The sequence below is a fragment of the Corvus moneduloides genome, chromosome 5 (assembly GCF_009650955.1).
Source record: "Corvus moneduloides isolate bCorMon1 chromosome 5, bCorMon1.pri, whole genome shotgun sequence".
NCBI classification, from domain to species: Eukaryota; Metazoa; Chordata; class Aves; order Passeriformes; family Corvidae; genus Corvus; species Corvus moneduloides.
This window is the reverse complement of record NC_045480.1, coordinates 5,753,605-5,777,712: the sequence shown is the minus strand read 5'-3', so window position 1 is coordinate 5,777,712 and position 24,108 is coordinate 5,753,605. Positions and strand designations below refer to the sequence as shown.

General features: G+C 44.3%; 1 protein-coding gene across 5 annotated transcripts in view; it reads right to left on the bottom strand.

Moving 5' to 3' along the window:
- Positions 1-474: 474 nt before the first annotated feature.
- Positions 475-24,108, bottom strand: part of REEP1 (receptor accessory protein 1) — a 63,370-nt gene continuing 39,736 nt past the window's right edge. The window contains exons 6-9 of one of the 5 annotated variants that reach the window (XM_032108339.1): positions 23,170-23,220; positions 17,194-17,362; positions 10,831-10,866; positions 475-2,596 (exon numbers count right to left, since the gene is read on the bottom strand). In XM_032108339.1, the coding sequence (XP_031964230.1) occupies positions 2,412-2,596; positions 10,831-10,866; positions 17,194-17,362; positions 23,170-23,220 (441 nt within the window). In that variant the 3' untranslated portion in view covers positions 475-2,411. Of the gene's footprint in view, positions 2,597-6,630; positions 6,784-10,830; positions 10,867-17,193; positions 17,363-23,169; positions 23,221-24,108 lie in introns of those variants that run through there. The other 4 variants (XM_032108337.1, XM_032108336.1, XM_032108340.1 and 1 more) reach the window with 4 other exon arrangements.

Genomic DNA, 24,108 nt, shown 5'->3' with positions numbered 1-24,108 from the left:
CAATGATAAAGCCATAAATAAATACACTGTCAATGTAGCATCATGAGTAACTGATTATTGTTGTTTCCGCTGGGCATTCACAGAGCAAGAGCTATGCAGACACAAATGAAACTGTAAATGTACAGTGTAGGTGGGTGCACACTCTGCAAACCAAACCAGGACCCCTCACCTGCAGGTGCCTGCCAGACTGTCCAACCCACGTCAGGGACAAACAGCAGCAGCGTGTCACAGAGGGATGTGGAGAGAGGAGGGAGAAAGGCCATGTCTGCAGTGCTGTACATCAAAGCACATCCATCCCACTGCTGTTTCCTATGTTTTGAACGAGTAGCTCTTTAAGGCAGAAGAGAGACATTCTGTGGATCTTGGTGCTATTGGCTCATTGCACTCACATTGTTTCAGTGGCAGAGGACGAGGTACTTTTCTTCCTGAAGCGAGGTCTAAGGGTCCTAGGCGGTGCCTGCAGAAAAGCAAGACAAAACTTCAGTGGCCTTTTTTTCCTTACAACTCACCCATCTTTGTGGGACCTCTGTGACAAGGGTCCCATTCCAGGCATGAAGTAATGGAGAAGCAGATTTTGGCCCTAAAGATCATTAATTAATGACCAATTGAAGACTAATCTCTTAAAGAAACCTGTTGTATACCCAGGTTACACTAACACCTTCCCCTTTGGCGCTTGCTTAGAGGTGTGGCTAAAGATTGCTAATAACACAACAGTTGAAAGAGACAGGACAAACTGCTGCCATTTACAGCAGCTCATGGATCAAGACATCAAACTGGTGGCAGGGAGCCAGCTCTGGTGTCTCCCAGCCCATCCTGCACTGTCCAACCCATCCACAGCTCCTCAGAGGGTACAGCTCATGGCATTACAAAGCTGAAGGGGTCCACAAGGTAAAACACACCGGGTCTGTAATTCTCATGAGGTAAAATTCTTAAAAATCAGCCTCTTGCTTGGAAAAGAGGCCAGACACAATCTGTTGAAATTATTTTAGAAACCAGCTACTGGAATTCTGCCTTGTAGTCAGCTGACGCAGAGCTTTTACAAGGAGCCCTCGATGCCCAGGAGGAGGCAGACCAACTCCATGAATTTGATTTCCTGTGGCTAACCCTGTTCTCCAGACTCAGACAGACAGCAGTTAGGCTAGCAAACAAATGAAAGAAATAGCCCTAATCTGCAGTGCCTACTTCTCTCAGAAGAGTTCTGGTGTGGCTTTGTGCCTTGTGCACTTCACAGCAAGAATCGGTTATCAGACATTGGATTCTCAGTGTGGAGCCCTGTCACAGCACCAAGTAACAAGGTGTGGTAGGCTCTTCTATTCCATTTACCTAAATACCCAAAGCCTTGTTTTCTTTAACAGCATCAACCTATTTACCTGTAAGGGCCTGACAGGACCAAAGAGAGGGCTTTGTCATTTCTGTTTCATAGGACTTTCAAACACAAGACCATGCCACGTTTCTGCATTCCTGTGATGCAGCAAGGTGTAAATATTCATATAGACCAGGGACTGCAGCATGGTGAGGTTTTGTTTAGACTCCACCTAAATTTCCATTTTTTCTAGCTTGACCGTAAACCAAAGTAGTTTCTCAATAAGATGGGACTAATCCAACATTTCACCCCATCTTCCAAGCCTGAAATCTTACTCCAGGTCCCCACAGTGAATCCCCAACAGCACAACAGGTCTGGATGGGATGGCTGTGCCCACAAAGGCACAGCTGGAGCAGAGCTGAGGGGCAAAGCTGCTATGCATGGCAGTAATGGATCCCACACCACGCCTGACTCCAGAGCTGCTGGCTTGGAGTAGCTATCTGTAAACCAGGAGCCCAGGGACACAGCTGGACCACTAGAGCAGTACCTCCTGCAGCCTGGGAGAGGGCTGCTCTTTGGGAAGCCATGTGGCTCTTAAAGCAAAGCTGTCATTAACTGCACAGCAAAGACTCTTAAATGGGGAATGAGCAGCCCTTTGGGAGGCCACTGGACAGCTCTGGGAGTAGCCTGAGAGGCTGCACCTTTCCACAGCTAGAACAGAGCAGCCCAGACTTTGGTGAAAGCCCCCACAGGTAGGACAACCCAGCAGAAGGGATTGCACCTGCTGACCAAACCACACTGCTCTGCTCCCTCACCCTGAGCCAAGGGAAGGAGGGAACAAACCAGCTTTCCACAGGTGGAGATCTCAGCTGCTGGCTGTGGCACCATCCACCCTACCCAGACCTGCAAGGAGTCTTTGCCTACGGCATCTCCTACAGAGGTTTTATTTCCTCAATAACAAAATGTTGCTAAATTCGCTTTTGGCAAACAACAGAGTGAGATCTGCATTTCCTTTAGTTCTTTTGTTTACATGAAGCAACTTAAAGTGTATTTAGTGAGTTTAGACCAAAGAAAGGTGTTTGTTCAGTTGAAGATTCCAGTTGAAAGTTCAAGGAATGTCATAGAAGGAGCAGCCTTGACAATACAGAAGTACCTCAAGGGGTTGATCCTTCTTTTTGGGCCTTTTGTTCATGGATGCGCAATCATTGTCTTCATCATCTGAGAACACTGACCCTTTTGTTTCACAGTTTGTCTCAGGTAGCTTCTCATACCTATTGTCCACGCTTATTTCACCTATTTAACAAAGCCATTTACAGCCTAAACGTGAAGACACAGGATGAGGAAATCAGTGATGGTTTGATTCACACAAATCAGTCACCTCACTGCAAAGCCATGCATCTTCCAGGGGTTAATAGAGGGGTCACACACATCACACTCTAATAATAGCAGCTGTGGGGTTAGAAATCAAAAGGCTCCTCTTTACAAAGCCATTATTAAGATTATTTTGATTATTTTACACAGAATTGAGACTAAATTCACAGCCTCTGATGTTTGGGAGGTTGACACTAGAAAGAGATTTCTTTGTTTGTTTGTTTGCTCAGGGATAAATAAAATAACTGATTTCTTTAGTTGCTGGTTCCATCCATAAGTCCTGCATCTACTGCATCCTCTAGAAGGCTCCAAATGGGTGTTGAAGCCCTCTGGTGAGCACAGAGAGACCTGCCTGGGATGCAGAAATCGGAAACACAGCAGCACTGACAGACTTGAAGCTGAGAGTGGTCAAGGCAAGCACTCAGACAGATCCACTGAAGTTCACAAAAAGCTTCACCAGGCATTGAATCGACCCTCAGCAAGTGGGTGTGTTGCTGGAAGACCAATGCAGGGAAAAGTCTCTCTTCTGTCATTCTGGAATAAATGTGGTGGAGCATTAGCTCTGCTGATGGATCTGAAGGCAGTTTATTGCCCCATAACTACAGACCACAAATACTTTCTTGGTGGTTCTTATCCTTGTAACTTATAGCACAATCTTTTTGGGACTGGTCACGTTGCACAACACAATCCATTTGCTGCCTAAATACAGACAGTAAATGAGACAGTGTTTTTAATGACCAGTCCAAAGCAAGGGGTACAGAAGAGGAAGCTCAACATAACCAAGCTTCCTGCATGTCCACAGTTTCTTACCAGCAGGGCTGGAGGCTTCTCTGTTTAACTGAGAAGGCTTTTTTGATGTCGAACACGTCAGGAGTGGAAGTATTTGCTGTTGAGGTGCCATGAATGACAATTACTGGGTCTATGCTTTAATGGTTGCATAAACGTACATAGAAATAATGCTCTGTGCTTCTTGTCCCAGCCTGACTCTAGGAGTCTGCTGGACCAAAGACTAAACCCTAAAGACTGAAACCAAAGAGGATTCTTAAACATTTAATACTTACTAATCCATTTTAGTTCTTAAAGCCCGAAAGAACCAAATTCTTCGACAGCTCTTTCAGCTGGGTAACAGACAGAGGGGAAAATATTTGGCTACAGCGACAGGAGTCATGAGTAGGTCATTGGGGCTCTCACCAGTGCCAAATTAAAGTCAGCAGCTAATCGCTCTCAGCCCACAGGATGCAGCTGCTGCTCAAGACAGCAGCCTGTGCACACCATCCTCTGCCCACTGACCCCGTGTTTATACCCCCTTATCACCATTCACATGGGCAGGCTGGAAGACACCACTGCAGGTTTTCAGGAAGAGCTGGAAGTTGACTTTTCCCCCAGCTGTACTAAAGGTGTTGATGGTCACATTGCAGAGAGGTCTGGGACAATGCTGAAATGTTTTTCTTCTGTGTAGGACTGTAGTGTGATAACTGCACTGTGGGGAGAATTAAATGTTCTCTAGATCACATGGCAGAACAGTACAGGAATGTTTTGGTTTGCTATTTTATCCCTCTACTTGGGAAGTGAGCTACCCAGGAGCAACCTAGCTTGGACCCTCTTGGATGTGGAAGCTGTTCTTTGCTGCCTCCCTAAGCCAAATCAAAATTTAGTCAAGTTTAGTAGCAGTGGGTCAGGACTTCTTTCAACAGCCTCACTGAGGTTTGCACAGTGCTCCAACAACACATCTCCAGCCATGTGCTACTGTGAGCAGACAGGGGCTTTCCCCATGGAAAAAGGACTTTGAATGGGACAGGATGGAGGGGTGTTGGAGAACCAGAGTTAGGGTGTTCAGGGACCAGAGTGAGGAGACACTGGCTGCTGAGGCTGCTGAGAGCAGACAGGATCATGCAAATGTGCCCTGCTCCCTTTCTCCTACAACCAGCTGCTCCACTGGAAAAGGAGACAGAAGAACTGTCAGCCTGGTAATGCTCCTGTGAATCCCATGGTTTTGCAGCATACTTTGCTTTCTTCATTACTATTCTCTCTCTTAAATTGGATACTGGGCAAAAAAGATACCGAGGGAGCTCTGCCAGCCATGTCCACAGCACAGTCTCCTGCGGGCTCTTCTGTTCTCCCCATCAGTCCAAGCATCACATCCATGTCCTGAAGCTGCTCCCATGAAGATCAAGAGGAGAGCTCAGCCTTCAAACTGGTGCATACTGCTTTGATCCCTGCAGCTGAGAGGTCTGTAAAGTCCACTGGAAGTTGGGCTGACACCCTCTTCTTCCCTGCTCCACCTCACTGTCAGTGGGACACTGAAAACCAGCCAAATGGGAACCAGTTTTGCTTCAGCCTCACTGAACTGGAAAAGGGAAGAAGATGTGCTATCCCAGGCCTTTGCACTACTTTTCTGGCCATTGAAGAAACAGATCTTGAATACACAGGGCCCTTTCCTTACAACCTGGAACAAGAAGGGAGGATTCCCTGCCCATCCTGCCTTGGGAAGGACACCTGTATTGTGAGCAACCCAACCTCATATTGATCTGCCAGACTTCAGGGTGCCAGACTTTGTCCCACATTTGTGGAAGCATTATGCTGTTGTGGGATGGGAGAGAACTCATCTCCGAGGGCGGCTGCTGTGTGAGCACCAGCTCTGATGTTGTTTGTTATTTTTTGTGAATATGGTGATGACATGATAAAAAATTGATTTTCTGGCACCAAGAGAGTGAGTAAAAATGTAAAGCAAGGGGTTAACCAGAAGAACAAACACACATGTGAGGAACTGGTGAGAAAGGAGATGGAGGTTTGAAGTGAATGTAAGGGTTCTGGGACACCAAGGCTATTGGAGAAGGTAAAGGCTGAGGAGCAAAACATGTTGTCAGGGCTGGAGTATGCATTTTGAGGACAGCACTTGGCCCTGGGTGACCTCCAGTGTGTTTCTAAGAGCCATCTTTAGGATCTGAGGCTGTGGGGCCTCAGGTCACTATCAGATGTCCCCAAAGTGGCAGAGTCAGCAGTGTGTGCTGCTCCAGGGAAGCAGCCAACAATGCCAGGGACTATCACAGCCAGGAGGTAGCTGTGTAAAAATATGGATCGTACACCAGATCTTTGCCCTGACTCTGTGTGGAAGACTCTCACTCCCCATCCCAGGGCAGGCTGTGTTTCAGGTGTCTCCACCTGTAACATTTATGGCTCCACATCTTTGTGTGGAGGTGCTGAATTGCTGTAGAAGTGGGAAATGGGCTGGTGTTCCAGGACTAAAGCTGCTGCTGCCTCTTGCAAACACCTTTTCAGTGCACAGACCAGACTACACTCCTCTCTCCACTAAAGCAAGACAGAATCTGACTGTAAACAGTCTAAGGAAATGGACCCTTTAATTCCAGTTCCTATCATACTATCATAATTCCTCCCAGGGAACTGATACAGCCAACAGATTGTGTGGGAAGCCCTGAAAATGGGCACATTTCTAGTTAAAGTAGACATCTGAGTGCTCTGCAGAGTTGGGACCTGAGCTGTTAATGCACCACAGGGAACAACCCAGCATGGACCAGGAAATGTAGGGCCAGATCATTGTAATCTTTGATCTCTGTGATTCAACAAGGCTAAGAAATCTCACTTGCAAAACTTTTTCTACACCAATATGTGGGATTCAGTAGTGCGCTGTTTTTTTCAGCAATCACTTTGGTTCAGACTCTGGTCCATGCTGCTGTGTAAATCTGTAGTAAATTCCTGTGGATTTTCATGAGTACAACAGAAGTCAGGACCTGGCCCACTCTAAGTAAAAGCGAGCAAATGACTTTGATATTGATCCTCTGAAAAATCTGGACACTTAAATACAGGTACAGTGGGAATCAGGCAACTTTGAGAGAAATTGGACCTCCCCTTATTTTGCTGGGCACAATACTTCTTCCTCCCATCACTTTAATTCCTCAGGAGCAATGGGGAAAACCACAGTCACAGACTACTCAAACCAAGAGTGAGGTATTGTATTATTGTAATGGAAGGTAAAGTCACTCCAAAGTTAAGCCTTTCCAGGGGATCATTCATATAAAGAGGTTTGCACACCAGTTAATAAGAACAGGAGAACAGATATTTATTATACGATGGCCATCAGCTTCTTTCCCCTGCAACAAAGATAAATTCACCATCATTTCCAAAAGACATTGACCCAAGTCCTGTACTTCCCCAGCAGTTTTCATTGCCAAACCAAGGAGTTAGGAGCAGCCAACTACACCAGCACACACCGCCCAGGAGCCACCAAACAGAGGCAGACATCCTTTCCAAAGTTGGAGTCAAATGCAACCAAAGCAAACAAGCCTAATCACATTAACAAAGTCATCCATTAATGAAAACACATCCCACAAATGAGTGAGTTGTTAAGTGCTAGTCTATTCCAAACACCTCAGAGGAAAATTCATGCAATCTGTAACACTTACATCAGAGTCCCATAATATTTACATAGAGAAAAAGAAAGAATAAACTGTTAGGAGAAAACATTTGGGTGCAGAGGGGGAAGGAACATTGTCTCAGAACACAGAAATATTCATCTTTGCTTTTATCATATCTGTCGTTCAGCTGGAGTTTATTAAACAACAATTAATGTTTTAACTTTCTACTGGTAAAATGCAAATGTACTTAAAAACTACTGATTTTCTGTGAAATTTTTTTCTTCCCTGAAATTACCAAAATAAATATGAAACTATTTTTAAATCTCAAAAAGAGAAAATCACAAATTGCCATTCAGAAGTACCAGTGCAAAGTGATGCAAACCAGCCCTGTAAAAATTTGCTTCAGTATTTAGTAAAGGGAAATTTTAAGGAACCAAATGCCTAGAGCAACAGAAAATTGTTTGTTCTTTAAGTTCAATAAGGTGAAAAAAAATCCCCTGAATGAGAGCTGGAAGCAAAACTGGCTAAGAACCAAAATAAAACCACCTACACCATTTAACTGAGTTAGTTCAGAGCTGTACAATCAGCCCCCTTGACACAAAGTCAATTAGTGTTTTTAAAGCACTTTCCACTGTAATAACTCATGTGCAGTTCATAGCACACCACAAAGAAGGGGTTGGATTCAGCTAATAGACCAATAAGGTGACTTGTTTAAAACACAGTTAAGTGGATGTCCCATCGAGGTCCTTGGTGAGCTGCACTGCCGGTCATGTGTGATCTGTCACCTTGTGGAGCACAACCCTGCAGTGCACACCCAAAACAGACCCATTCATCACTAATGTCCCTGCACATTTCTTACACTGCCTAAGGCTTCTGATCAGCATTTTAGTATTAAATGCCACCTCAGGTACTTGCAGTCCCAACAGTTCTGCTGATACACAGCTGATTCTTCAATTCACGATAGATATATTTATTCTCCACAAGAATTAAAATGGGTTTTCCCTCTCAGCCATGCCCCAGGTCTTTGGAACAGCACCTAAAAGACGTTAGTTGAGGGAACACCACCGAACATAATATTTGTTACTTCTTGAATGCTGGTCCCAAGCAGATTGTTTAATATTGAGCAGCATTTTAAGCATTTGCCAGGCACTGCCAAAAGACAAACAGACATCCCTGGAGATTTTCACTTTGTCGTCTCTGAAGAGGAGAAAGAGCTCTTACATAATTGTACTGTTGTTCCTGAATGCTGCAGCCTGACTTTCCACAGAACACAAAGAAGATAAATCAGAAACTTGGGTAAAGACGTGGAAGGAGTTCCACCAGCAAAGGCCTGGCCCTGAACAAGAGCAAGAGGAGCTGGCATAGGAGATATCAAAGAGATGTGCTGGAGTACATCTGTCAAAGAGGCTTGCACTTTAGTGAAGCTGCCCAGAGCAGAGGAGGATGAATGTCCTGAATTGCATCAACGCTTTGTCATGTACAGAACATGAGGCCAGCGGGAGCGATCCAGCTGGGCAGGAAAGGGCTCTCCTGAAGCCAACAGCTTCAGCACAAAGCCCACCACTGCTGACAGGGACAGACGTGCTCCAGAACAGAGGAGTCCATCAGCACCCAGCCCACCACCACTGCTGACAGGGACAGCTCCAGCCCAGGGGGCTCAGGCTGTGCTCAGCCTGGCCTTCAGGCTCTGTAGAAATGCACACTCCATGGCACCTGCAGGCCTCATCCTCATGACACCTTCTCTCAGGATATCCTCTAGGGAGCAGAATGCTCAGACTTTTGCTCCACCAGCCTGTGCTCTCCTTAGAGCTGTGGAGTTTTCTGTGAGTCAGATAGTGAAATAATTGAGTTTTACCTGCAAGAGCATTAAGGCAACTACTCCTGCCAAAAAGGCTGCATCAAGGCTGTGCTTTACAGCCTTGACTTTAATATTCCTGCTTGAGGTAAGGCTTGACTATCTGCCCATTTAGATTATAAACTCTTTGGAAATTAGAACTGTTAATGATGGGACTCTGAAATTGGCTACACGAAAGTTTGCATCAAGGAAAGATGAGTGCCAATAGCTCAAGGCAACTTAGTCCTAGCTAAACAAAATTAGATTCTTTCTTCCCCCAGGTTTTTGTGGCACTGAAAAATGTTCACGTGATGTAGTCAGCTCTCCAAGCTACCAAAGATGCACTTACAAAGGAGCATTTTAATGGCAGGCCACTGTCTGAGAGTGCATTAGTGCATCTATTGCCTTGGAGACAGAGAAAGGGCAGCCTGTGGAGAATGAACCCTCTATGACAGAGCCTCGGCACATCCCTATTGACATGGTTTAAGGGACTGGATTATGTTGGAGAGGGGCCGGGAGTAGTAAAACAAGCCAATGTGAAAGACAGGGCATGCAATTTCAATCAGATCAAAATTACTTTGGGTCCAATTCATAAACATATTGGACTGATTGCTGCTTTAGCATCATTAAATGACTTTCCTAAGATTAACTCATGACTGTTAAGTGCATAAGGATTCAGTGATTCTTTTTATAAATAACACTTTGAAGTCAAATCCATAAAATTGGTTTAGGCTAAAATTAGAAGGGTTCTAATAAATATGCCCTGTGAATACAAATACTTCATGGTTGTTTCAACAGATATCACCTTAAACACGCTTCATTGTCCTGCACAGTGGCACACTCACCCAGAAAAGGGAGGGTAACAAATCAAATGTGAGGGTGGGTTTGCCACCCATGCAGGGTGCAAGGAGGCTGCATCAGGCTGGAACCATCAGCCTCCAAGCAGCAACAGTGCACAGGGCTCTGGCACCAGGTGCAGGGCTGTGGGAAGGCACAGGTGGCTGCAGCATGGTGGCTGCAGCAGGGTAGCAGCACTGTGATCCTTTAGTCCCTCTGCTTCTGTCTCCAGGTTGATTAGTGTGCAAAATAAACAAAAAGCACATGAGATGGGAAGAAAACGAGTTACTAAGATCTTTTGCCTCCACAAATATGAGATGCTGCCAGTCTGTATTTCTTTTTTCTCCCCAGACAAGCTGCTTGGCAGTCCCATCCTCTGGCATGCCCAAATTGGAGTTCTCCCACTCCTTTCATCTGCCACTGGGAAAAAACGCAGAAGTGACATGTCTGGGCTCTTAGCAACCGAGCTAACTGGCACAGCCCTGAAAAGACCACCAGCAGCTAAACCATTCACTGCACTCCGACGTTTGTAAACACAATAAATGCTGGGGACAGTGGGGACATTTTTCAAAAATGGTTCTGCCAGAGACTGAAGCAGGGAGAGTCTGTTCAAACCTATTTTTTCATACCAGGGTCTGCTACTGGGCTTTGCTACATACCCTGCTCATCCCAAACACAAATGTCCTCTCCACTAATGGAGAAACATGCCAGTCCTTAGGGAACAGTGCAGAACAGGACTGGGACTGAGGAGGGTTTGCTTTTGCTGCATTCTCAGTGGATTTACACCAGCACTGGGGACACGGGGCAGAGGAGTTGCACTGCACAGCAAGGACATGGCACATCCTCTAGAAGAGAAAGGAATGAAGTTCTCCAGAGAAACAGTCCCCATCCTTGAGTAACACAGGTCAGTACGGTGAGAAGCACTGCAATTCTTGCCACCAGCTCACACACACAGCTCCCAAACCTGCTTGCAGCCTGGCCTTCCCCTGCTTTGTTCCCCTGGTGTTAGGAAACCCAGTGAGCAAGAGCATCAGGAGCAAGCCAGGCTGGGGAATGCAGCCATGCCCAAAAGGGATGCATGGATACCAGGACACAGGAAATCCAGCACTCACCTCTGAGGAGTCGGCATACCGAGCAACATGTGCACACTGAAAGAGGAGCTGAGCGTTAGGAACTCATCAGGTGAAGCCACTCACTCTTAGAAAACATTTGGAACCATTTTGAAGTGGACTTCAAGGCCCTCGTGCACAGGGAGGTGAGTGTCTGCACTGACCAGCATGGAGCACAGACTCAGGAATGTGCCTCATCCCAGGCTGTGTCCATATGGGTGTTAAGGATGGGGTTAGGTACAGCTCCCTGGCTCTGTTCTCAAACCACTGAACAGAAGTAACTCCTGACTGGAGGGACCTGGGAGCGTGGATAAGCAATGGGAGTGTGGATAAGCAATGGGTAACACAGTGCAAAAGGCTGTATGATAACAAACACAGGGTACAATACTGGGACTTGTAATTCTATGTGCCTGAATTCTTTTCAGTAGATTTAGACTTCTTGTAGAAGTCATCTAGCTGCTGCAACCACTCACACAGCTTCTAAAGAAAATTATCCACAGATCCTCGATCTTCCTAAACCAGGAGGGTCCTACAGGAATTAATATCCTGATGGAACTGCCATAAGAATGAAAGCAACGAAGGGAATTGCATTGTACCCTTCAGTGCAAATGCAGGTGATTCATAGCTGTTCACGAAAGTGTGAAGCTTACAGCTTCATCTTGAGCACAGTTTGTGTTCCAGGAAACAGCCTAAATTTCCAGTTTGAGCCTTTCAACTTAATGCTCACAGTGGTATCAATGACTTCACATTAAAAAAAGTTTTCGAAGAAAAAAAGGTTTGAGCTCTGTGTGTTTTTAGTTATGATTATTCTGCACTAGAGACACTGGAAGTTCTTCCATAGTTTCACAGTCATTTTAAAGCAGCACAAACCAGTGCTGCTGTTGAAAGCAGATGTCCCACTGTCCCTTGCACTCTGGCCTCAACCTTCCTTGTCCCATTGCTGATGTCTGTGCTGCTGCTCTCTACTGGCTTGAGGATCTGACCCAGTCCAAGAGCAACCTGGAAGCAAGGAACAGCATTTAACTTGAACCCACTCCTTGACTGGGGTCAGCATGTAAAAATAAGATTTAAATATATCCAAAGGAAAAGACAGCACTGGCCAAAAGCAAGCTGGGTTACACCCTTTCAGTGGGACAGCTGCCTCACATTGGCTGGATGCTGCTGTGAAACTATGGGCTTCCTCAAGAGATCTGCTGTGGGTTCAGCCTCTGATTTTACACAGAAGGGAGCTGATCACAGTTTTATGATGGTTTATTCTCTGGGAGTTCAGACTACCTGGGTTGTTCTCACACATCTTTCTGGTTGATGGGGACTGAATACCCAAACACATCCTGACTGCTGATGTTCCCCCACCTTTGTTCTGTACTGCAAAGCTTTTGGTCCTTCAGCAAAAGACCAAAAAGCAGCCTTGAGTCTCTCCTGCTCAGAGGAACGAAGAGTATCAGAAAGCACACTGTCCATTTCTGCTTTGAAATCATTCCAGGTGAGAATGATCTCAGCCTGGGGCAAGCTTAAGCAGAAAGAACACTGGGTTTGGGCAATGCAGAGGGTGGCTCCAGTGTTTGTGATCCTCTGGCCCAGGCAGCATCAGCTCTGGACACTGACTGTCCTGTGATGCAACACAAATTAAGGCAATACTGTAAAGTTAAGAAGTGCAAAAGCTCCTCACTGTTAATAAGGACATGTCTTATGTGGATTGTTACTGGACATTTGCCAGAACAACAGGATTGCCTTGAAAAATATTTGGAAATACTGTTCTGGAACTGACAGTTTTCCATAACATTGAGTAGCCACATGACATTTACAGTTCCCAAAGGAAAGAGGCAGTTCTGCCTGTGGAAAAAGCACAGGTTGGAACAGGCATCGAAGCTGAAATGTCAGAGTCTATCATCTGGGTGCCAGGACCATAAACTGAAAAACGCTGAACCAAGAGTGAAGTGAAAAATCAAATTAAGAGATGGTGGGCCTGCTATGTGGAGGAAGGGAATCATGGTGTGTCCTCGGTGCTGACAAAGGAAGCTGTGCACATTTCCCTGGAGCAGTGGTGATGCCCCATGGGATGTGCTGTTTGTGAGGTTGGCAGCCACCCACAAATCATGGCAAAAGCAGCCTCTGCCTCTTTGTGTCATCTGGGTGTGGCTTTTGACCGGGTGTGAGGAGGAGGACAAGGGTCTTTCTGCGCAAGGAGTGTGAATACACCCAGAGCCCACTATGTGCTGAGCAGTCCCATGCCTGCAGAAGGACCATCCTCACAGCAGGACTGCACAATGGACAGGCACCACTGAAACACAACAAAGACAGCAAAAGGTAGAGGGGGGGAAAAGTAGCAAAAGGTAGAGAAAAAGGAGCCACTCCCCTTGTGTCAAAGGCAGCTCTTGCTTATTCTATTCCTTGGCCTCATAAGACACTCTTCAGCAGGCAGAAAAAACCTTTGCTGTGTCTGCATGAGGTCATTACCAAGTGCCAAGCTCTTCACACAGTGTCAAGAGGGGATTCAAAGAGTCACAAATCCATCTAACCAGCACCATTCACATTATAAAAATAACAATAGTGGAAATGAAACAGGCTGAGTGTTTGTGTAGCCTGGTCCTGCAGCCAGCTTTTGGCCACAGCTACAGCCCACTGGTGTCAGGAGAGCCTTTTCACGTGCTTCAGTGGGCTTGGAAACATGCCCAAGAGTTGTGAAACCAGAACCTGAACTGCTGCTGGTGCTCACTGGGGGACTGGTGGGGTTTAATACCAACAAAACTGAATTTTAGCAATCTCTTCTGTGCAGAGAAGACAACAGACCTCTCCCTACTGGCTGTGTTTCCATTGCTCAGGGAATGGGACCCAGCTAAAAAACTGTAAGCTCAACCTGAAGAGCCCTCTCTTGTCTTTGCCTGACTGCTGTAAGTCAGAATACGCTTCCATATGCCATTTGTTCAGCAGCAAAGCTGGCTTGAGGAGTTTCCAGTTCCTGGCCTCTGGATCTCATATGTCCCTCAAAGTCTCCCAAAACAGAAATCTTGGAGGCTTCCAATAATGCAGATTAGCAAATTTGCTCGAGTTAAAAATGATCCCTCAAAAACAGTACAAAAAGGTATTTTTAATCTGCATCAAATTCAAGATTTCTTCTTCTGAGTTCACAGCTCTCTACTACTGGATGGCTTGGGTAGCCAGAGCTGGGCTGTTCCATCACCTCATCACCAAGACAGATTATGGGCTAAGAGAATCACAGCATGGCCTGGGTTGGAAGGGACCTTAAAGATCATCTTGTTCCAAGCCCCCTGCCATGGACAGGGACAATTTCCACTAGACCAGGTTTCTCCAAGCCTCTTCCAGCTTGGCTTTGGACACTTCCAGAGATGCTAAGTGTCAGGTGCAACTTAAGCCCCCCTTAACAACATAATGATAATGAAAATAATAACAATAATAATAATAATAATATAAAATCCAAAGAAACCCTCTTGAGCCTAAAAGAGCAAAGATCAGGGCCTGAGGAAGGGACCACCACAGTGCAAAACCACCACTTCTGGCTGGTATTTGCAGCAGATCCAAGTGGGGTCAGCTCTCAGCATCCTCCATGATGTAGGTCCCCTGTGATGACAGGGGTTTAACTGTTATTGGGTAATTCAGTTATCATGCATTTTTATGTTGAGACCTCATAGTTCCAGCTGTACCTTAAATCTAACCATATGAGTTTCAGAGCTTTCATCAAAAAGGGATAGTGGTTTTGGTCTGCTTTTCTTTCCTGAGTGCTTCATGTAAAATTCCATAATAGCAGGGGCTGTTACCCCTCAGAAACTGAGCTCTGCTCTTGTCAGTCAAAGAAAACACAACAGGTAAGAACATGGCTCTGTGTTCTTCACTGTAAGCATAACCTTTAACTCCAGCCCTCAGCTAATTCCCTTAATTAGTGTGGTCACAAAGAGATCAAGGAGCAGGCACAATTCTAGGTGGCAGCAGTCAAGGACAATCAACATAAGCCTTCTTTGAATTATATAAAACCTTTGTTTTGGGAATCATTATCCTCCTATTTCAAGGTTTCTCTTAAAGCACCAGGAATAAAACACTTGCAAAAGGAAAGGGTAAGATGCTTCCTTTTTTGTTGGTTCTTTTTTTAATGTTGCTAACATAATTTGTGGATTGGCAGTGGGACTAGGATGGAAGAGAAAAAAGAGAGGGAAACACCTTCAAACAGCAAAAAAAAAAAAAATCAAACCAAAAAGATCTACTTTAAGCCTGCTTTGGGTGACAGATTGCTGATATAAGAGGTGATAGAGCATCAAGAAAATAGAAATACAATGCAGGTTAAGAAGAGTTGGCTATTTAAAATGCGAATACCCTCATGCCAAACACATAGTCTGGGGTATTTTTGCTGACTCCATCTGATGTCACACTGACTATGTCCCACTATCTCTAAAGCAGGGAAAAAAAGAGGAGTTCAATGTTTCTGTGAGGCAGTGGGGACATCTGGCAGGGACATTTATGTCATCTGAGGGCTTTAGGACAGGAGAAAGAGCCGTGTGTCTGCTGTTCTGTAGTGACTGCTCATGCAGATTCTCATATATGCATATATTACATGTATGTGTAGCACACTAATGGGCAGAGACAAATTCTGTCTGTCCCCCGCTTATGTCCAACTAAACAGATATGGAAGGTGGAATGATGGAACTATGTCTGGGCTTAGTGTGCCTAGAGCAGTGTCATCTCACCAGAATATGGCCCTCAGGATGTGACACAGTTTGGCTGACACATCACATTCTTACACACACACACACGACAGCTGACTCTGATCAATTCTCCCCTCCAGACATCCTGACTACATTCAAAATGGTGCCCACACAAAACAGCACAAAGGCTGGAGAGACCAGAACTGTACTTTTCACTTAATGGGATTAAAAGTGAGAGCAAAGCTGTGGCTGGAGTCTCTCACACAGCATGACACCACCACCTGCAAGTGGAATTGCCCTCCAGAGGAGTCTGTCCATATTCTCTGCAGGTGGAGAATTAGGGACCTCAACGAAATCACCAAGTGAGATGGGACAGATAGAGGTCTTGGAATACTTGGTGAATTTGTGCAGTTTTCATTAAAAAAAAAAAAAAAATTAAACACAAAATGTCAAATTACTTGGATCCAAAAATTTGTGATAAACACTTAGGCTCAGTTTGAAAAGTTTATGAACAATTTTTCAGAGATTCATTCTGAGAGATCCTTGAATGGCATTGATAAAAAGCCAGAACAAAATCAAAAACTTTTGTGTGTTGAGACAGGGGTTTGTGGCCAGGTGAGCTGACTTTGCTGTCTTAAGAGCAAAACTACAAAGACTGCTCTACTCAACATGGAATTAAGATAACTGAATTATGCTTTACTTGTAACATTATTTTGGTCTAAATATGTGATTTTTTAAAGATTTTTATATTCTGTCTGTGAACAGTTTGTTTTCAGATTGATTATTTCAAGAGAAGTGTACACAAGACCTTACATAAAGATGAGAATAAAACCACTGTGCACCAACATTTCAGTTTACCCATAAAGAAAATGTACTCAACAGATAAAGTTGAAAAAAAGAAGCCTGATTCTCAGAATTTGTAAAAGGCTCTTTAGGAAAGATGAGACAAGACATTTCTAATACATTCCAAAACTAAAGCAAATTAGAAGAGGTAGCAACTACACAGGCTTGAAATACAGCGAGTGTTTGCACAGACCTCAACACACACAAGTTGGAACTGCTGAATTTCTGACTTGCCAGCATATGTTCCACAAGCTACAAAGTGCAACACGCCTGCAACTTTCCGTGGCTTCTCATCACAGCACTGGAGTTGAGTGATCTTTGGTGGTGTGTGGGAATCCCAGAAGCCATCTGGAGCCACCTGCTAGGGATAACCCCCCATGTCTCAATTTTTGAGATCTAATCTGCAAAGCTATCTCCAATTAAATGTTTTGGATTTGGACCCAAAAAAAATTCTTTAACCAAGCTTGAAATAAATGTTTTAACTCAGGAATGGATCTTACTCACAGCATTATATTTCTTCCCTTTGTTCTTTCAGAATTAGAAAACAAACCATTGCCCTTAAGAAACACAGTTTTCCCAGCATGGCTTGCAGCCCCCAGCCCAACTTTCCAGCTCAGGTTGCAAGGACTGAGTCTGGCTTCCCTGCACACTCAAGTCCCATCCTTGGTACCAGCCAGGAATAGTAACAATCAAATGATGATACTGTTTTTTTCTCCTAAGTGCCAAGAGACTCAGCAGCATGTCTGTGTCCCGGGAATTATGTGCTGCCTGCAGTGTCTGTTTCTCTCTGCTCCTGCCAAGGGCATGACTTCATTGAATGGTGTGATATTCCAGACAACACAACACTGAAAATAACACTGGCACTTACCTGAGCTGCCAGTGCCTTCTGATGCACTTCTGGATGGTTTTGGCTGGCTCTGTTTGCTACTTGTTCGTACAGTGACTGAAGGGGGAACAGTGCTGCTGCTGTCTCCACGAATCGTCGAGAGATCCTGCATGCTAAAGCTCCGTAGTCTCTCAGACAGGGCTCCCTGTCCCTAGTTAAACAAGCAAGTAAACAACACAAAGTTAGATCCAACATTTTGGGATTCTTTTCTCTCTTGCTCATTGAAATCCATCAGGACAATAGGAAGAGAAAAAAATTGCCTGGTCCAGTAACCTAGAGATGGCAAAAATGAGTTGCTAAAAGCATCATTCCCTCTCTTGGATCTTCGTTTTGGAGTGGATCTATGGCAAACAGCTCTGGTTCTTCACTGCAGTGACTTCAGCTCAGAGCAGCTTGGCCATGTGCAAAGGAGCAGGATGTTGTTGTATCTTTCTAGTAGGTACTTTTCTTCACTAGGAATGAGTCAAACAGATGCTTGGCTTCAGAATCACAATTAAATGGCCTGCATCAAAATAACTCCCTTTTAAAGTTAATCATCTATTATGATATTCACTCAGCCATTCTCAGCAATACACAACATTTCCAGAGCACAGAAAATTTGAAATTTTAAAGTAATAAAAAGATATTATTAAATTCCAAGAAATATAACAATGCTTTTTGCATGCAGCTTACGGAAGAAATAAACTAATGCAATATTTTTCTTTCTTTTTACACTAATTCTCAATCTGACAACAAAGATATTCCTTGGTGAAAGGAATGTAACTGTTCTTTGTAAAGGATGGGTTGATTAAATGACACTTTCCATTAAAACTGCATCCCATCAAAAGGTTGACTCTGTAACCCTCATGCCACAGCACAGCCACAAAGTAGGAACACCAGAAAATTCAATCCATACAGAATGATAGCATTGTTGAAGTCAGAAGAGACCTTTAAGCTACATTAAATGACATTTGGAATATAAATTGCATAACTGATAAAAATTACATTTACGTTTTAACATCTTGTTGAGGGGGGAGGATCTGAAAGATACTTCATAGCATATAATCTAGAAAAAAATACTGAGGTAAACACATAGAGCCTGATTCTAACATCCTTTCTACAACTGTAAATTAGGAAAAGTTCAATGGATTCTTTGACGGAGATGAGATCAGAAAGATGGCAAATAACAGACACTAAATACAGTCCTGTTTCACAAAAAGATAAGGCACACTGCAGCAATTCACCGGCCACTTTCATCTAGACCTGTACTTGTCCAAGCAGCACAGCCTGACCGCTGCCATAGGACTTAGGCTGGGGCTGGACCAGAACATATCACTGCTCCCTTCTGGGCTGCACTTTTGAGTATCCTGACCCAGTGTGCAGGTCAAGGCCAGTGGAGAGTTCACTCTGGTGCTGGCCTGGCAGAGAGAAAGGACTTACCTTGAATATCTACAACCGAAGGTAGGACTGGACACATTCTTTGCTAAAGCTGCTAGGCAACACTACCTGTCCCCTACATACTGGCATTGATCCATTGGGAAGGAAATGCAATAATTTACTTACTGATTTATCAACACCACTTCAGAAATTCTGCATGCACAGCAAAGGAAAATCAGTGTCTCTACCTCATACAAATTCCTTAGCACCTTACTTTTAGGGTGTGTAAGTAGAGAGGGCATCAGGCACTTATAACTACAATCACTGTGACAGTCTGCACTTCTAACATTCAAGAAAAATAACAGACCAGTAATCTCCCATCTTTTCAGCCTGAAGCTTTTTGTACAAGAAAAATAGGTTCAAACTTCCTTCTCAGCTCCAGATTTAGCTTTCCTGCAGCCTGTTACAGAGAAGCAGCAGACTTACTTTGCTCTTTCCCACTAGCCTATTCAACTTTTTTAAGTATTTTAAATGAATAGAGCTTCTTTGCTTATATACCAAGACATATTATGTTGCTGATTTTATATGAATGGCAGTGGAGTCCTGAGAACTTATGCTTTGCTAAACTCTCACCTCTGCCATTGCATTCTCCAACCTGGCACAAGAGCTGATGCCTGAATTTTGACTACTCCTGCCAGTGGCTGAGACACTCTTGGGGTATGTTCTCACTCCAAGAGGCATCTCCAGTTAATCCTCTTGGGCCAGTGTAAGGTACATCTACTCTGTAAATGCTACTGGGCTGGTAACTGTAGTTGCCTTGCATGGCTGGTCAGCTGGGTGAGATCTCAGCTGCCCAGAGCTCAGTGCAGTTCTGGATGGGTTTTGGAGCTTGCACTGAATTCCTACACAGACACCCTATTCTCAGTGACTGATTCAAAGCCAACACAAGATATCCTACCCTGCAGCCTGATTACAACAGACAGGTCTCCAGTGAAAGCAAGCTGAGAGCAAGCTGACCATTAAATAATATTTTGCTATTGCAGAATGACTGGGCCAGCAAAGCCAGAGGGTTAGCACTGATGAGCTACTGTAACTTGAGTGCTGTGTTCCTCCCTCAGCCCCAGCTCAAGTGTCAGCAGGCTTTTAACCTCCCCCCAGCTGCTCTGCTCAGCCAGCTAACTCAAATTCCATTTCATTCCAGCCAGCAATTTTTGTATGTGGACATGAGTCAGGTTAGAGACGAGATTCATGTCAGACCAATCTGGCAGGGAAGAAGACGTTAACACACTGAAAATGAAGATGATGTGTTAATATTCTTGCACTGCACCTTGTGATATAGAGGCATAGAATGATCAAAGAGAGAGCTTTGAAACAAGGGCCTGATATGTTCCTGTCATCTGTGGGTCTGTTACATCAGCATGTAATGCAGAGCCTTGAGTACAGACTGAACCAGCTGAGCTAAACAATTTTGACTTTCTCCAGGAAAAAAGAATTAAAATTGCCTTTTCTTAATCTTTGCTTTAGTTTAACCTGAGTTTCTAACAGCAAAAATAAAGATTGTTTATAAAACAGGTAATAGCAAAATATTACTCTTACTGTTCCTACCACTCTATGAAACAATTTGTCCAAATATCAGAAATGGCAAGAACAGCAAAGGCCTGGGCTAAGTGAAGGCACTGAACACCTGTGAAAACCTGCAGGGTTCCATTCATTTTCTTTCCAATTTCTGTACCTTTGTAGGGATAGACTTGATTTTATTGCTCCTAGAGCAGAGTATAACACTCACAATTTTTTTTCCCAGTTACCACATTTTTACTTGACCCCAAATAGAAACGTGACAGAAATTACCACAGAATCAGGATGGTTTCGGAGTAAAATGGAAAATAATGTTTACCAGCCTTTATTTCCCTGCCACATAAGCAGCTGTTGTATATGAAATCACAGACATTTGAAAAGCCAGCATGCTGAGGGTTTGCACTGCTATGTTTTAGAAATAAAGACTTTATCCAGATGTAATGCTTATTATTCCACAAAAAGACTTATCATTTATTAGCAAAAGAAAATAACAAGTTAATAGCTTTATTTCTCAACAGAATAGAGTTAGCACAGCACATGATTCAGGCTGTGTTTCATTAAAACAATCATGTGGAAGATGAAGAGCACCTGTTTGGGGGATTTTTGTTTACTGTTGTGGCCATGGTCATGCAGATGCTCTTCCAACTGCTACAGACATGAGAGATATCCCAGGAATTTCAGTACAGAGAGAGGATCCAGGTCCTGAAGCTATGCCTACACTACAGGCCAGAGGCATGTTTGCAGCACATCCACACAGATCTGGGCTAGTTTTATCCTAGAGAGCATGTCAGCAGTAATATCATGACAGCAGCTGTAGTAACACCATTTCACTGTGTCAACAGCAAAACAGCTCGATGTTATTACACAGCCTTCTGAAAATTGTGACTGGGAGGGCTGTGGGACTAAGGATGACACCACCTCTCTCTCTTCCTCACTTAACACCAACAATCATCAGGATGACTGTGCTGGCAGTGTGGGACCTGTGTTCTGGGACTTTAGAGGACACAAGCATGAAGCAGTGCTGGAAAACTGAGCCTTAACTTCCTTGGGCACAAGACTGCCTGCCTAGACTCAACTACTATCTCATCCAGTTTCTCTTAAGATGTGGAGCATCCCTGTGGGCATGGCACTTTTGATTTTACAGACAGTGAATTTGCTAGATGCTGAGATTTTGGTGGCTACAGGTGGGAACCAGTGTCTCTCTGTTCCCCAATCACTATGGTGTATCTGCCCCCAAATTCATCTGATCTTGCCCATAGGTGAAGGCGCAGCACAAACTGAAAACGAAGCTCTTCAGGCTTCCTTTGCCTCTTCTTCCCCCAGGATCTACCAACCTCATAAGTTCTCCTTTTACAGGGAAGAGCCAGGGTTCAGTGCTACTGAATAAAAGACAAATACTAAAAGGACATGGTAATATCACTGCCCAGTCACTGCTATCACTTGGTATCAACCTTATTTAGATTCATGACTGCACCAACAGTGTGAGGGCACTGGCCATCAAAACAAGCTGCAGAAGCTCATTTGTGATTCCAAGTGATGTTAAAGCTCCCATCCATGTGGCATAGTAATTAAACTAATTTAAGTATATCTGCCTGATTTGGTCAAAATGACAGCTGTAGTATAGACATTTCTTCCTCACTCACATTCTCTCCTTTTTGCTTTAGAGAGTAGGACAAAACAGTATTAAAACACTGAACTTCCAAAGCCAGCAACCTGTACTATGCCTTCCTTTTCATGTTGCAGACATCACCATCACCATCTCCAGAAAAAAACATCAACCTCTCTGGGTCCAGAGCACAAATATTGATGCAACCAATACTTGCCTGGAAGGATCAGAAATTCTTTCAAAAAACTGACATCTGCATTGTGACAAGCACTGTAAAAGGTACTCCGTCAGCAAGAGCTGGAACTGTCAATTTATAATCAGTCTCTGCATTCACATTTGAACTAAAACTTCTTAGAGGGAGGTGCATTTAGGAGTCTGGGAAAAACTGGGTTTGCATTCAATTGAATTATTCATTATGAATACTTAACATATGTAGGTAGCTAAAGTAAATAAAATCAAGCACATAATTTAAAAATCTGAAATTTATGTAACAGTCCCATTAAATATGATCTAAATACAAACAAATAACCATGTCTAGATTTTATCATTCCTTCAGTCTGAAAATTTGAAAGAATTCTGTACACATTATTTAGGCTTCAAAACACCTCTAATACCTACAAATTCCATTTTGCAGCTGCGGAAACTACAACAGAGCATGACAAATCAGGAACCCAAAACTGCCAAGTCACAGAAGAGAAGCTTTTAACACAATCAGTGTTAATGCAGGATGGCACCTCCTGGCCTTTTGCATCTTAGGATCAGCAGTTAATGAACAAGCAAGGGAACACTGAGTCACACTCAGCACACTTCCAGCACAATACTCAATCTGTTAATGTTCTCCTCGCTTTTTGCTGTGACTGTGGTTAGTAGTTCTCCTCCACAGATGTCTGCATGCATGCTGCAGCCTCCATCCTGCCAGTGTCCACTACAAGGTGTAGTGCATGTTCCCAGGACAGCAGTAATGCCTATGGTGTCAGCAGGACTGCCCCAACCACACCGGTCAGAGACCCTGGCTTCAACAGCTCCACTGCAGCCCCAACCATCCTCACAGGGATCACAGCAGAGGGAGAGAGGCTCCCTTCATCCATTAGTGAGAACACAACAGCAAACACAGCAGCTTGGCCAATGAGGCAGTAAGCACCCCAGTTAAATGAATGTTCCATGTAAAAGCTCCCTGCCTGGCTGCTGGAGTCTCTTCGACTGCCAGCAGAGGACTTGGAAGGCAATTTGCTGATGAGATCAAGGACAAGCTTTTAAAGCTCAGCACGCAGGATCTACCCACTGGAAGCAGAGCAGCCGGCATTTGGCCTCTGACCAATCTCAGCTGAAAACAGCTCAAGCTATCTAACAACTAGTCTAACAACTAGTCTAACGGGGAGCAGACATTAGTTAGAGGTTAGTAAAAACACTCAGCAGATTACCTGCCCTTTTTTCTGGTCCAAATACAAGTGTAAATGGAGTAGCTGAGAGACCTAGCAAGGGAGAAAAGAGAGCCATTGTGGCAACACACATAAAAGCTTTGAGAATAAGATCTAGTTGAAGCATAAGTAATCGAGGTGAGACATGAGCATGACACTGGGCACCATGTGCAGGGACTCACGTACACATAAAAAGCAGGGACACCCACCTGTGGACTACACCTCTGAACGTAGGTTCTCCCTTCCTCAGCTTTCCCAGAGAGATGGAGAAACCACCCCATAACCCCAGCTGACAAGGTGTCACCTAACATGTGTTTTTATTTAAAGAGTAAAGCAAATTATAAACACAACGGGCTGCTACTCCACTCCTTGCACTTGATTGATGCTTCCCACTGGAGAAATCCCCAGTGTCAGGCCTAATGGCTAATTCAAGCTCAGGATTACGTGAGGGACACGTGGCAGTCATTTTAGTCCTGGTGACTGACAGTTCTCCTGAGCAGTAGGGTGACAGTGGGGAATTGCTCACAGCAGTGAGCAGGAGTTTGCACACAGAAGCTTTCTTGTGTCTGCCTGCAGGCAGGCCCTGAGCAAAACCATCAGCTTTACGGTCTGAGCACAGGCACGAGTGAAGGAGTAAACTGCTTCTGCCACCATATGAACACAAATATCCTCCAAGCAATGTCCTTATTTATGGCCAGGGCCTGCGTGCCATGCCTAGTCTGGAAGAGCTACCTGTTTGGAAATGTCAGACAGTAAAAAGACTCAAAGGGAAACCAGGTGACGTTAATATTGATGGTGGAAACTTAATTTCATCCACCCTTTTTGTTTGTGCAGTTCATTTCCTCTCCAGGGAACTCTTTGTTATTTTTTCTCCTGCACTAGTCTCTCTGTACAAATTTATTTTTTGGTTCTGCTGCCCTGTGCATTCAGTGACCCTTGTTT